This window comes from Rhinopithecus roxellana, chromosome 10 (assembly GCF_007565055.1).
Source record: "Rhinopithecus roxellana isolate Shanxi Qingling chromosome 10, ASM756505v1, whole genome shotgun sequence".
NCBI classification, from domain to species: Eukaryota; Metazoa; Chordata; class Mammalia; order Primates; family Cercopithecidae; genus Rhinopithecus; species Rhinopithecus roxellana.
The window spans coordinates 105,116,134-105,130,494 of record NC_044558.1 but is presented as its reverse complement, the minus strand read 5'-3'; the positions used below and the strand labels follow the sequence as shown (position 1 = coordinate 105,130,494).

The 14,361-nt window shown below is 52.4% G+C and overlaps 1 protein-coding gene and 1 long non-coding RNA gene across 3 annotated transcripts; one reads left to right on the top strand and one right to left on the bottom strand.

Annotated features, from left to right (window-relative positions):
* Positions 1-2,814: 2,814 nt before the first annotated feature.
* LOC115899893 lies at positions 2,815-5,860 on the bottom strand. Of its 2 annotated transcripts, XR_004059478.1 has the most exons (4): positions 5,621-5,860; positions 5,259-5,506; positions 3,995-4,075; positions 2,815-3,003 (listed from the first exon to the last, which is right to left on the bottom strand). It is a non-coding gene; the product is annotated as an uncharacterized LOC115899893 (long non-coding RNA). The 2 variants fall into 2 exon arrangements; XR_004059477.1 differs by lacking the exon at positions 2,815-3,003 and having other exon boundaries at positions 3,575-4,075.
* Positions 5,861-10,480: 4,620 nt separating this feature from the next.
* FZD10 (frizzled class receptor 10) lies at positions 10,481-13,755 on the top strand. The gene has a single exon (XM_010354981.2). It carries the CDS (start codon positions 10,959-10,961, stop codon positions 12,702-12,704), a length of 1,746 nt encoding a protein of 581 aa, XP_010353283.2. The 5' UTR covers positions 10,481-10,958; the 3' UTR covers positions 12,705-13,755.
* Positions 13,756-14,361: the final 606 nt, after the last annotated feature.

Here is a 14,361-nt window from a genome sequence, read left to right as displayed (position 1 = left end):
CTCCACACCTCCCAGCTCTGGAGACAGCAGGGCCGAGTGTGTGCGGTGTCAGAATAGGTCAGGAGCCAGCTCCACACCTCCCAGCTCCTGAGACAGCAGGGCCGAGTGTGTGCGGTGTCAGAATAGGTCAGGAGCCAGCTCCACACCTCCCAGCTCCAGAGACAGCAGGGCCGAGTGTGTGCGGTGTCAGAATAGGTCAGGAGCCAGCTCCACACCTTCCAGCTCCAGAGACAGCAGGGCCGAGTGTGTGCGGTGTCAGAATAGGTCAGGAGCCAGCTCCACACCTCCCAGCTCTGGAGACAGCAGGGCCGAGTGTGTGCGGTGTCCGTGCAGAATAAGTCGTTCATTGAATTATTGAAGAAACACACACGGAACACTGCCCTTGAACTGGGAACACATGGAGGCTCCTGTTTGGTTCCTGCCTTTATGCAGCTCACACTCTTAGGGGGAAGCAGGTGGCCAGAAGAACGGATGCAATGCCTCACACCCAGTGCCCTGCACAGGGAAGGGAGGGAAAGCCCGGGAAATTTCTAGCCAATTGCAAGATGCACGGATCCCAGCCCCAGTGAAACTTAGGATCCAAGGTGGTCACAGAGTGAAACCACTCACTGTTCTCTTTACAAGCACAGCTGCAAGGAGCTAAGGCTGCAATGCTGGCACCGCCATGCTGCTGTCTTGGGATCCACTAAGCGCACATTAAGGCCGTGCTCCCAGGCTGAGCTCAGGAAGAAGAGCAACACACCATTTTCGCTTGACTCCACTAATGGGCAACCTTGAAACCGAAAGACTGGCTTCCCTTGTCTTCTAGGCCAGAAGGCCCACTCCCGGGCCCAGGAGAGATGAACAGGCATTCTTGGCATAGGCCGCAGGCCCCACTGGGAAAGTGGGTTCTCTCACCCCATGAGGGCTGGGTGAAAGTCGGGCCCCGCCATGGACTGGCTGTGTGCCCTAGAGCCTCCGTTTCCTCCTCTCTAAAGTGGGAAGACTATGGCACCAGCCCGGGAGAGGATTCGATGACGTGACACTTGGAGACCACTTGGCAAAAGGTCTCGCCCTATTTGGGCTTTCCAGGGGCACAAATTGGGTGGCTTAAAACTATAGAAATGTATTCTCTCACAGCCCTGGAGGCCAGAAGTCCAAAATCAATGTATCTGCCAGGCTGTGCACCCACCAAAGGCTCCAGAGGAGGCTTCTTCTGCCTTTGCCAGCTTCTGGCAGCTCCAAGCATTCCTTGGCTCACAGCCACATCACTCCAGTCTCAGCGTGGCCTTCTCTCATATCTTAAATCTCCCTCTGTTTTTCTCTTACAACATCACCAGTCATTGGATTTCAAGCACAGCCAGATAATTCAGGGTCATGTCCTCTCAAGATTCTTAACGTGATTACTTCTGCAGAGACATCATGTAGAGCTTCTTCCAAATCAGATCATAGCCGCAGGTTCCCAGGATCAGGACGTGAACATGTCTTTTGGGTGAACACCACTTAACTCACTAGAAGCACTCAGCAAGTGACTCTCAGGAACGGGGGCTCTGAGAACAGCGGCTGTTAGGACTGTCGGTTCTCTGCCTGTCTCTACCCTCCCTAATTCTAGGGAGGAACTTCATTTACTCTGCAAACCCTAGGACTCCCTAAACCTAGCTGAGGTCTCTCCTGCATAGAATTTCAGAAGGCTTAAAAATAAAGCTGTACAAATGTGTAGATATGAAAAGTCGCGGAGAGGGTGCCGGCTTTATGCTGTTGGTGGTGGCGGTGTTTTATCTTTTCTCTCTTAGGGAAAACAGGAGGATGGAGTAGAAGAATGAGTTTTCTGGCAGGGCACGGTGGCTCACGCCTGTAATCCCAGCACTTTGGGAGGCTGAAGGGGGCGGATCACAAGGTCAGTAGATCGAGACCATCCTAGCCAACATGGTGAAACCCTGTCTCTACTAAAATAAAAAAAAATAAAAAAAAAAAAAAAAAGCTGGGCGTGATGGCACACACCTGTAGTCCCAGCTACTCAGGAGGCTGAGGCAGGGGAATCGCTTGAACCCGGGAGGTGAAGGTTGCAGTGAGCCGAGATCGTACCACTGTACTCCAGCCTGATGGCAGAGCAAGACTCTGTCTCAAAAAAAAAAAAAAAAAAAAAAAAAAAGAATGAATTTTCTATCAAAATGGACAGACTTGGTCCATGGTCAAAATGGACAGCCAGCCCAGGTTTGCGTGGTGGTTCTCTAAGCAGAACCCAGCCCCTGCTGACGATGTTCTCTTCTGCCTCCGGGGTCCAAGCCACCATCCTGTCTCCTCTGAACCACCGTGGCTGTCTCCTAACTGCTTCTCTGCTTCACTCTTCCCCCTGCTGCTATATGTCCTTGATGCAGTAGCCAGAAGGGTCTGGGAAGACTGAAGTCAGAGGCTCTCTCCAGAACCCTCCATGGCTCCCCATTTCACTCAGAGTCAAAATCAAAAGGCCCGTAGATGCCATCATGGCCCGATTTCTTTCCCTCCCACTAACTCTCTGCACACCTCTTCTGTCACCTACCTTCTGATGCTGGCCCCGATGCCCTGCCTTCCAGCCACTGGCCCTCTTTTTCTTCCTCAAAAACCCCAGGTACAGTGGCACCTCAGGGCTGTGGCACTGGTAGACACCCCATTATCCCAGCAGGCACTTCCAGAAGTACCCTCAGCTCTCTGCACCCACTCCTGGTGTCTTTGCTCAGTGGTCTCCTTCTCATTAAGGCCTTCCCTGCTCATCTTGCTGAAATCTGCAACAACCCTTGCCTAGCCCTCCAGATGGCACTGAGCTACTCACCTGCCCCGCACGCCACTCACCGTGGAACACACTCTACCACGCACGTGTGCAGACCCCTGCCATCACCTCCTCCCACTGGAAGGTGAACTCCGTGAGGGTGGAGACGTCTGTCCGTCTATCCCCTGCTCTATTTTAACCGTCTGGCAAAGCAAGCACACTCAGCGCAGTACTTATTTGAAGGCAGGGAGCAGAACAACTGTTCTGGGACTGACTTCCTGGTGGAGGAGGAATAGAAAATAAACACGTAAGCAGACAAGTAAGACAATCGACAGGTGGAAAAAGTACAACAAACAAAATAAGAGTAAGGCTGCTCCAGGACAAGGGGCTGGGGAGGGGGCCCCTGAGTAGGAGGCGGCCTAGTGGACGCGTCAACCATGAGCAGACATCAGTCAGCCACGAGGAGGCTGGGGACGCAGCCTCCTAATGTGTCACCTCTGAAAGCTAATGACTGTGCCTGCGTGTGTGTGCACGACATGCATGAGCCGGAAATGCAGCTCCATAATTACATTATATATGTCTGTGTATATATATATGTGTGTGTGTATGTATATGTATGTCTGTGTGTATAATATACACACACACGTGTACATATATAACCTATAGATATATATAGGTTGTATATGTGTATAGTATATATACACATAATGTGAATATATGTGTATTATATATACACACACACATATATATGTACACATATATAATCTATACATCAGAGAGACTGACCTGCCAGCAGATGGACAGACATTTGTTAGAGGGGACAGAGTGGACATTTGTCAGAGGGGAGAGAGTGTCTTTATTCCTGAAGTTGGTTTCTCAGCTGCCAGGGCAGTGGCCAAGCCCTTCTCCAATCTTACCTCACGAAACAAGGGTGACAGGCATTCAGTGATAGCAAACCCATCTTTCCTATCCTATTTTGGGCCCTAGAGAAAAGTGTCATTGTGCATTTAAATTGTCGTTTGGGATAAGGGGAGCAGAGCACACAGCTATTGGAACCACAGTTTCTCTTCATGCTATCACATGAGGCTGGAACCTGAACTATATCTGGGAGGCTGCGGAAAGTGGGAACGGAGTTTCAGATCCATGCTGAAAGAACAGCGAAAGGCTCCCAAAGAGCTCCAGGTGGCATCTGCTGCTGAGTCAGCAAAGGACTTGTTCTGGACACAGGGGCTGTGGGAGCTGAGCACGGGATTTCAGGTCCTGCTTCACCTCCTTCTCACAGGGAAGAAGCTGTCCACTGCTCACTCCTGGTTAAATTCAAGGAGGAAGGGACACGCAAGTGTAGCAGCCCTACAGAAAAGAGAAAGACTTGTAAGTGATGCTATTAGTAAACCATCTTGCCTTCCAGCCCGTGAAGACAAATGAATTCAACAAAGAAAAGTCAACTAACCAGAAAGTTTACAGACCAGTGAATCCCAAAGGGCTAGCATTATGTGCCCGACTGGGTTCTCAGAGCTTACTGAGTTATCTCACTTCATCCCTACCCCAAACCTGATAAAGTAGGTGTCATTGTTCCCATTTTACAGCAGAGGAAACAGAGTCTCAGAGAGGCTAAGTAACTTGCCTGGGGTCACACAGCTGAGGACACGGGTAAACAAACACACATTAATACCTCCCACATTGCTTCTTCCACCAGTTCCTCCCTGTTTTTGGCTCTGAAGAATCCCTTCAGACACCATCACGGGGAGTATCAACATGATAGGAAAGTGGTAGCCTCGGCCCAGGCCAGGAGTCCCTGAGCAAAGCCATCAACCACGACTTGATCGTCACCTGGCTATGGACAGGAGAGCAGAATGAAGTCCCATTCTGAAAGTCAGGCTGCATCACAAGCACCGGCTGTGCCTGCATCTCCGTGGAGGCAGGAGGCCAGGCGTAGGGGGATGGGAACGGTGTTGGCTCCACCCCCAGTGGCCCCGTGGCCTAGGGTCAGTTCCTCATCTCTGAAATGGGAACCTTCTCTGGACCAGCTTCCCGGGGTACCTGTGAGGAGGCAGTGAGCTGCTTCCTATCAAGGCTTAAGGCAGCACCTGTCAAATGCTCTGTCAGCCTTGGCTCTTGTTAGCCTTTTGATCATTTGCTTGCCTGATTCTCAGCTTGTGTTACTGTGTGCCTGACACTAACGTGTCTCCAAACTCCTCCCCACAAATGTCACATTCCAGTGCCTCTCCTTATTGTGTTCTCTCCTTCCGTTCATATTGCATTTCAACAGTAACGACAGCTACTCATCACTGAGCACTTGTTTGGTGCTTGGTATTGCGATCAGTGCTTCCGAGTGTGTTATGACATCATCCTCACCGTGCCTTGGGAAGTGGGAACTCTGCTGGTCCCATTTTACAGATGAGAAAACTGAGGCAAAGTGATTAGAAGTGGCATAAGTGAGGTCACGGGGCTAGAAAGTGGAAGAGGGGGAATCAGACCCACGCATCTGGATGGTTTCCTCCCCTGCTCATCACTGTGGTGTCAGGCTGCTCACGTGTTTGGTGAGAGGCTGAGGACTCGGAGTCCACCTAAGGTGAAAAGCAGGAACAGGGTTCCTTCTCATTTCTTTGTAAGGCAGAGCCAGGCTCGTGGGTGTCCCCACTCTGTCGCTGAAGGGACAGCTTCTCTGTGTCATCTTTGTCTCCTCTGTCACCTATACAGGGGCCACAGGCCTGTGATGAGCTGACCCACTCAGCTCCCAGAGCAGGCAAAAGAAAATGGTCCCAGGGTACAGGAGGGAACCTGAAAGAAAACAGATGGGAAGGTGAGTGAGTAATTAAATCAGCACATCCCAAACCGCTAAGGGAGGGGACAAGTAGCAAAGCAATTAAGGCCAAGTATGAAGTCTGAACTCACAGAATGGGCACGTGCTTCCGATAAACCCTCCGCTCAAGCTGCTCGGAATACAAACACCAACCACAGCAACACATGCATATGCTCTTCTGTGTCGTGTTTCTGGAATTCTGTGATGTCTCTTTTCTCATAGAATTCTTCCAGAAACAGCCCAGTACAGAATTACAGGTTGAGGCACTGTGAATAGGGGCTAGCTCTGCCCCAGGTTAAGGGTTAATTTGTTTGAGTTTCAGAACAGGCAGGCGAAGCTCTCCTGGATTTTAAACAGATAATGCCCTTGTCATGTAAGAGCACTTAGATAGAAGGCTGGCTTTGTCTCTTTAAATAAATAAATAAATAAATAAATAAATAAATAAATAAGACGATGTTTGTTGTTATTGTCGTTGCAGTTGTTGCAGAGATGAAAAAGAAATCTGTGTCTTTAAATGAGGAGGGGCTGCATAAGGAGGCTTGGGCAGCAAAAAGGCTAATACGCTGTGGAAGAGAAGGAGTTTAATCTAATTTAGTTGGAGGGTGTCTGTCTGCGGTGTTGTTTTTTGGAGTGTGGGAATAGAGGCGGGAAGCTGCCCCCTTGAATGGTCCCTCCTGAGCCAGGAGCAGTGGGGAGCCAGTCGACGCCAGCGATCCAAAGCCCGGCCTTGAAAGAGGATTAAATCAATGCTCTGATTTGCAATTCACACTAATGCACCCCGTGGAACCTTTGGTAATATTTCAAACCACATTTCAAGGGAAATGGCCATAAAATAGCTGCCTAAATTGTGCTGGAGCCACGTCGGACACCCCACTCATCCGCTTTAGGATGGGGGTGCTTTGGGGTTCATTCCTCACCTTCCCCAACCCTCCACATCTCACCACCAGTGTTTTTAGGGGGGAATTAAAACTTCTGCGCCTGTTGAATTCGCTGCAACTTGCATGGCCTTTCTGGTGGAACAAAGTGTGTTTTCTTTGCTAAGTATCACTTCAGATCACTAAAGGTATTTTCCCTGGAGAAAAAGATGGGGGCACGCCACGGGGAGCATGCCTACTTGATCAGAAAACATAATTTTCTGTGCATGTTTTATATCTGATAAGCTTCTGCAGAAACGTGATACTAGATGAGGTCAGAGAAAATAAGGCCTATTCACATCAGACCTCTCTGCATGTGAAGCAATTGTTGGTAAATAGATCAGTTTTCATTCTTATACTTGAAGGTAGAATTGGAAATGTCCCGGACTAAATACAAATATTGACGACCCGAGAAGACGAGAGAAGAAACACAAGAATCACTTAACGTGGATCCTCACACTTGAATGTGCCAGGAGAGCTCATTCAAGCAGCAGTTACTGAAAAGGCATTACCACAGCCTGAACCACTTTCTAGCTCAACCCTCACCAGCACTATTTCTGTTTATGAGCTTCCTTCCTCTTCCACGAGTTTACTCTCGCAATCAGCTTGTAACATGCTAAGCTTATGGTTTAATTTATTTCTATTGTTGAAAGACTCAGTACTTTTTTATCTTAAAGAGATTATTTGGGTTTTCTCTAATCCCATTTCAGAAAACCTCGCACAGTGTTTATAATTTCCATTGACTATTACATAATGAGAAAAGATACAACTTTGATTTTTAGCAATATCCGTGTCAAAGTACTTTATACTTTTGACTTTGTGAGTTTAAATGGAATGAAACTGGGCCTCTCTTTCAATTCCCCTCCACCTCCACCAAATATTTAGTTCTTGTTCAAAACGCTGCCTGACTCCTGAAATATTCTCTTTCAAAAACCTCATACTTTCTCTAGTGAACGTTTGCAAGAACTTGAAGGTAGATAGTGTTTACTGATAGCTTTCCGATAGACAGATATTTTTAGGTGGTTGGGGGTAAAAACATATTCCTTGTCTCTGCACGTTATGTGAAATCATGTTTAATTATAAAGTTTCATTAAAAACCTTTGCTCAAAATTTTAGAAGCCTAATAAGATTTCCATTAATTTAAACATATCACTATTCCCACGACAGCTCCAAAGCTTTCTTTTCCCTCTTTCATCCATGGTTAAATATGTAAATAAAATGTCTAAAGTCATTCTTCAAAGAAGACAAAAGAAAAAAGAGCTGAGGGAAAGACAGCCATAAAATTCCTCCCAATTCTCCATAACATTTGCCAGAGGGGGGTCGGTTGCCAGCCAGGGCTGAGCAGCGGGGGACCCCGGCTGCTCCTTAGACTCACACATCTCAAATCCCACACACAGGAAAAAAATAAAATAAAATATCTTTTCAGCTGGGGCCATCAAAAGAGCCTTTTCATTTATTAGTTACAGACTTATCTTCCAGTTGCTGATTTCTCAGAACCCTCATTTCTCTATAATAAAGTCTATTTGTTGGTTTCCATCTCAGCTGGACAGGGTGAAGCACTTCTGCCTACATTTTTATAAAAAACGAGAGAAAAAGGCAATCTGAAGTGGTTATAGCTAAAATAATGGGCCTGAACACGGCTGAATTAAAACAGCACAGAAAAGATCAATTAGGAGGCACTTACTCAAATACTTCACACCCAGCTCCTGGCGTTTGGCTCTTGCCCTTGCACTAAATATTTCCAATAGTTGCTGAGGGAGAGACACTAAAAAGGAAAAGAAGGAAAATGGGGCCCAGGAAGGACCTTTGCAAGGAAAATTCTAGAAAAGCCAAGTGATTTCCGCTGAATCAATTTTAATTTAAAGGTTCTGAAAATTACTCACTAGACCAAAACAAAACAAAATAACCCACTATCATAATAAAAATGACATTCTTTTAAAAATGAAATCATGCGATTTTTCACTTGGGAAATAACACAGTTGAAGGTGGTGTTCTAACTGCCCGGAGTTTCTACCTTCTTTTTCACTTTCTCCCTCACCCGACTTCCTCCAGCACCTCCCAGTGAGACCCAGGACACCCAGGGACAGGGACTCAGGGATGGGTGCCTGAACCTGCCTATTATTTCTGGGATTCTGGGCGCTCAAATGTCTGTTGAGCGGATGAATGAATGAGTGGAAAGGTGAGATTTCCCCAAGTTTCTTACCGCTGTAAAAATTGTAGGGCTTGTTTTAATTAAAAGCCAATACTCTCCGAGGAAGTGGCCCACTTCTGCACGGCGTGCAGAAAGCTGGTCAGTGACGGGGGTTCCTGGCGGGCCCCCTCTCCTTCCCGGGCGCTTCCTAGGGAGACCTTGCCCCGTGCGCAGCGTCCCCACCGCGAGGGCCCGTGCAGCCGCCCCCCAAGCCGGGTGGAGCGCCGCCAGCCCGGGAAGCCCCAGCACGGCCTCCAGTGATGTCCGCACACCCCACCCTGCTCCGTGGAATTAACCTCAAACGGGCAGGGGGGGAGCGAGGCCGGTGGACGCGGGACTCGCTCCTCTGACCTCTCACCGCCCCCCCCCACCCCCCGCCCCGGAGTTAGCGGGAGATTGCACACGCGATCCGGGGAGTTTCCGAACTTTGAAAGATCGCGACCCGGAGAGACCCTGGGAGGAGAGAGCCGGCCACCTCCTAGGGGTGCTGTTTATTTAAGGGTCAACCCAGGACGCTACGGGAAGCACCTGGCGCATCCTCGGGAACCGTGGGGCTTGGGGGGTGGGCGCCCACCGCGAACGCCCTGGGCGGGGAAAGGGAATGGGGAGGGGACGTCCTGTCCTAAGTGACCCCGTCACGGACCCGCCCCAATCCGAAGGGGGTGAGCTCAGACGACCGGCCCAGGACGCTCCTTCTCCACTTTCCAGGAAAACCGAACGGCTTGCGCGCCTCCGCGTCCCTGCGGGAGCTGGAGGGTCCCCGGGCAGGCGCTAACGCACTCCTCCCACGACCCATCCCATCACACCCATCCCACCCCACTCCGGGTCCTCCCACGGAGCTGCAGCCAAGGAGGGCGCTGGCCGGGCACATCACTCGCCAAATCACATAAATACCCCACGAGCGAATGACTTCCTATAATAAATAAACTCAGCCGCCGAGAAGGCATCTCCAGCCCTGCTGGCGCGAGGCCCCAGCTCTGCGGCTTTGGAGGGGGCGGGGGTCACCGCGGTACAAACCAAGCCCCCACTTCCCGCGGGGTGGGAGGCGGTGTTCAAAGTCCCGGGACGCTTCCCGCCCCTCCCCCTCCCCGCCTTCTTAGAGGAGACCTCGGAAGAGCGGCCCTAAAATCCGGATTCTCAGAGCCCCTCCCCCTCCCCTTAGCTCGTCTCTTTGAAATTTCAAAGAAAACCCCTCCTCGGAGCCCGGAGCCTGGAGCCCTGGGCTGCCAGCAGCTCCCCAGCCTCGGGAAGATGCGGGCAGGTTTACAAGCAAGGGGCCACTTTATGGCCCAGGCTATAAAACGCAAATCCCACCTCTCTTTGAAAGCGCCCTCCGCCCGGGACTCACCATAAAAGGAAGAGAAGATGCGCCCCGCGCCCCTCGCCGCGGACAACCCACCCCCTTCTCCCGCCAGTCCCCGAACTTCCCGTAACCTCGGCGTCCTCGAGGTTCCGGGGACCATCCCGGGGACCGCCGGGAAAAGGGGCGCCGGTGGAGAGGGCAGCGAGAGGCAAAGTTGGAGGCCAGGCAGAAAGAGGGCGAGGAGAGGCGGGCGGGACTGCCGGAGAGGGTCGCGGCGCGCAGAGCCCCGCGCGCCAGGCGGGCTGTCCCGGAGCTGGCGGGCGACGCGGGCGGGACTCGGCGCTGCGCCCCCCGCGGGCTGGGCTGTGGGCGGGGGGTATGGCCCCCGCGGGGCCCGGGAGCCCGCGACGGGGCGGCGGGGAGGAGGGTTGTCCCGGGCCGCTGCGCTTTCTCATGCAAAGCAGTGGCGGGGCGGGGCGCGCGGCCCGGGGGCGGGGCCTGTCAGCGCTCGGCTTTTCTGCCCCCCTTTGCCTTTTTGCGAGTCTTCTCATCCCGGGACGCAAACCTCGAAACAGCTGCCGGCTGGGCCCGGCCGAGGCCGGCGCAGGGAGGGAGAAGCCGCGCGGGCCGCGGAGGCGCCGCGAGCTGGCCCGGCCTCGGTGCGCCCGCGCCGCCCGCCGGCTCCAGACGCGCCACCTGGGCGCTCCAAGAAGAGGCCGAAGTTTGCCGCGGCCGTGAGTTGGAGCTCGCGCCGGGCCGCTGCGCCGGGAGCTCCGGGGGCTTCTCTCGCTTCCCGGTATTGTTTGCAAACTTTGCTGCTCTCCGCCGCGGCCCCCAACTAGGCGGACGCCGGGCGCGGAGAGCCGAGCCGGGGGCTCTGTGCGCAGCGCTCGGGCCAGGCGGGGCGGGCATGGGCGGGGGCCCGAGCAGGGGTAGAGAGCGGGGGCTAGCAGCAGCCCGTGCCCGGGAGCGGCGGCGCTGAGGGGCGCGGAGCTCCCCGCGAGGACACGTCCGACGCCAGCATGCAGCGCCCGGGCCCCCGCCTGTGGCTGGTCCTGCAGGTGATGGGCTCGTGCGCCGCCATCAGCTCCATGGACATGGAGCGCCCGGGAGACGGCAAATGCCAGCCCATCGAGATCCCGATGTGCAAGGACATCGGCTACAACATGACTCGCATGCCCAACCTGATGGGCCACGAGAACCAGCGCGAGGCGGCCATCCAACTGCACGAGTTCGCGCCGCTGGTGGAGTACGGCTGCCACGGCCACCTCCGCTTCTTCCTGTGCTCGCTGTACGCGCCGATGTGCACCGAGCAGGTCTCCACCCCCATCCCCGCCTGCCGGGTCATGTGCGAGCAGGCCCGGCTGAAGTGCTCCCCGATTATGGAGCAGTTCAACTTCAATTGGCCCGACTCCCTGGACTGCCGGAAACTCCCCAACAAGAACGACCCCAACTATCTGTGCATGGAGGCGCCCAACAACGGCTCGGACGAACCCACCCGGGGCTCAGGCCTGTTCCCGCCGCTGTTCCGGCCGCAGCGGCCCCACAGCGCGCAGGAGCACCCGCTGAAGGACGGGGGGCCCGGGCGCGGCGGCTGCGACAACCCGGGCAAGTTCCACCACGTGGAGAAGAGCGCGTCGTGCGCGCCGCTCTGCACGCCCGGAGTGGACGTGTACTGGAGCCGCGAGGACAAGCGCTTCGCCGTGGTCTGGCTGGCCATCTGGGCCGTGCTGTGCTTCTTCTCCAGCGCCTTCACCGTGCTCACCTTCCTCATCGACCCGGCCCGCTTCCGCTACCCCGAGCGCCCTATCATCTTCCTCTCCATGTGCTACTGCGTCTACTCCGTGGGCTACCTCATCCGCCTCTTCGCCGGCGCCGAGAGCATCGCCTGCGACCGGGACAGCGGCCAGCTTTATGTCATCCAGGAGGGGCTGGAGAGCACTGGCTGCACGCTGGTCTTCCTGGTCCTCTACTACTTCGGCATGGCCAGCTCGCTGTGGTGGGTGGTCCTCACCCTCACCTGGTTCCTGGCCGCCGGCAAGAAGTGGGGCCACGAGGCCATCGAAGCCAACAGCAGCTACTTCCACCTGGCAGCCTGGGCCATCCCGGCGGTGAAGACCATCCTGATCCTGGTCATGCGCAGGGTGGCGGGGGACGAGCTCACCGGGGTCTGCTACGTGGGCAGCATGGACGTCAACGCACTCACCGGCTTCGTGCTCATCCCCCTGGCCTGCTACCTGGTCATCGGCACGTCCTTCATCCTCTCGGGCTTCGTGGCCCTGTTCCACATCCGGAGGGTGATGAAGACGGGTGGCGAGAACACGGACAAGCTGGAGAAGCTGATGGTGCGTATCGGGCTCTTCTCTGTGCTGTACACCGTGCCGGCCACCTGTGTGATCGCTTGCTACTTTTACGAACGCCTCAACATGGATTACTGGAAGATCCTGGCGGCGCAGCACAAGTGCAAAATGAACAACCAGACTAAAACGCTGGACTGCCTGATGGCCGCCTCCATCCCCGCCGTGGAGATCTTCATGGTGAAAATCTTCATGCTGCTGGTCGTGGGGATCACCAGCGGGATGTGGATTTGGACCTCCAAGACTCTGCAGTCCTGGCAGCAGGTGTGCAGCCGTAGGTTGAAGAAGAAGAGCCGGAGAAAACCGGCCAGCGTGATCACCAGCGGTGGGATTTACAAAAAAGCCCAGCACCCCCAGAAAACTCACCACGGGAAATATGAGATCCCTGCCCAGCCGCCCACCTGCGTGTGAACAGGGCTAGAGGGAAGGGCACAGGGGGGCCCAGAGCTAAGACGTGTTTTTCTTGGTTGTTTTTTTTTCTTTTTTTTTTTTTTTATAAAAGCAAAAGAGAAATACATAAAAAAGTGTTTACCCTGAAATTCAGGATGCTGTGATACACTGAAAGGAAAAATGTACTTAAAGGATTTTGTTCTGTTTTGTTTTGTTTTTTTCCAGCGAAGGGAAGCGCCCCCAGTGAAGTAGCCTCTTGTGTAACTAATTTGTGGTAAAGTTGTTGATTCAGCCCTCAGAAGAAAACTTTTGTTTAGAGCCCTCCGTAAATATACATCTGTGTATTTGAGTTGGCTTTGCTACTCATTTACAAATAAGAGAACGGATAACTGCTTTGCAAATTCAAGAGCCTCCCCTGGGTTAACAAATGAGCCATCCCCAGGGCCCACCCCCAGGAAGGCCACAGTGCTGGGCGGTATCCCTGCAGAGGAAAGATGGGACCTGGGGCCGCCTCACACCCCAGTGGACTTGGAGTCGCTTAAAATAGACTCCGGCCTTCACCAGTAGTCTCTCTGCAAGACAGAAACCTCCATCAAACCTCACATTTGTGAATTCAAATGATGTGCAATACATTTTTTTTCTCTTTCCTTGAAAATAAAAAGAGAAACAAGTATTTTGCTGTATATAAGGACAACAAAAGAAATCTCCTAACAAAAGAACTAAGAGGCCCGGCCCTCAGAAACCCTTCAGTGCTACATTTTGTGGCTTTTTAATGGAAACCAAGCCAATGTTATAGACGTTTGGACTCTGATTTGTGGAAAGGAGGGGGGAAGAGGGAGAAGGATCACTCAAAAGTTACCCAAAGGGCTTATTGACTCTTTCTATTGTTAAACAAATGATTTCCATGAATAGATCAGGAAGCACTAGGTTGGCAGAGACAAACTTTGTCTAGTGTATTCTCTTCACAGTGCCAACAAAGAGTGGTTTCTGCTTGTATGTATTTGTAATATATGATATTTTTCATGCTCCACTATTTTATTAAAAATAAAATATGTTCTTTAGTTTGCTGCTAGTCCCCGGCTCATGGTGAGGTTTCCCTTCTCTGTGTGTGGAGAGAATACAGGACACTTTCTCCCTTTGCTTTTTAAGCAAATTCTGGGGGTGTGCTTCTAGCCAGAGAGTACTGGTTAGTTATCTATATAAAATTGCAGATCAGAGGATTCCAAGATTGGAAGAATGATTCACTTGTGAGTTTCAGAGGAAAGGCAGGCAGGCAATGTGTGAAGTTGGAAGTCGTTTCTGTGACTGTTGGTAGCTGGACATGAGGGCTTAGTTGTAGACACAAGTCACCAAGGAGAGCCTCACCACTAAACATGGACCCACTCATGAGCCTGGATTAGCCTGTTTTAATATATTCAGAGAGTAGAGCTAACCAATTAGGAGAATTAAATCATTTGTATTCAATTGACCTGCTAGCCTCAAATGGTACCTAGACAGAGCTGTATACATCAGCTTGAAGTGTGCTGGCTTTGCAGTGACTCTGAACCATGAAGACATTTACAAAACAGATTATAGACCTGGACGGGATAAAATACCTGCTCAGGGTGGTGAATCCTTAAGAGGAAGTTAAGCAGCTTTGGAACTTCATGGTACTCGGTTCTTCTCCAGGGTTTGCTGT

Excerpts from the sequence above, each read along its gene's own strand:
- FZD10 (XM_010354981.2), top strand. The coding sequence starts at position 10,959 with ATGCAGCGCCCGGGCCCCCGCCTGTGGCTGGTCCTGCAGGTGATGGGC.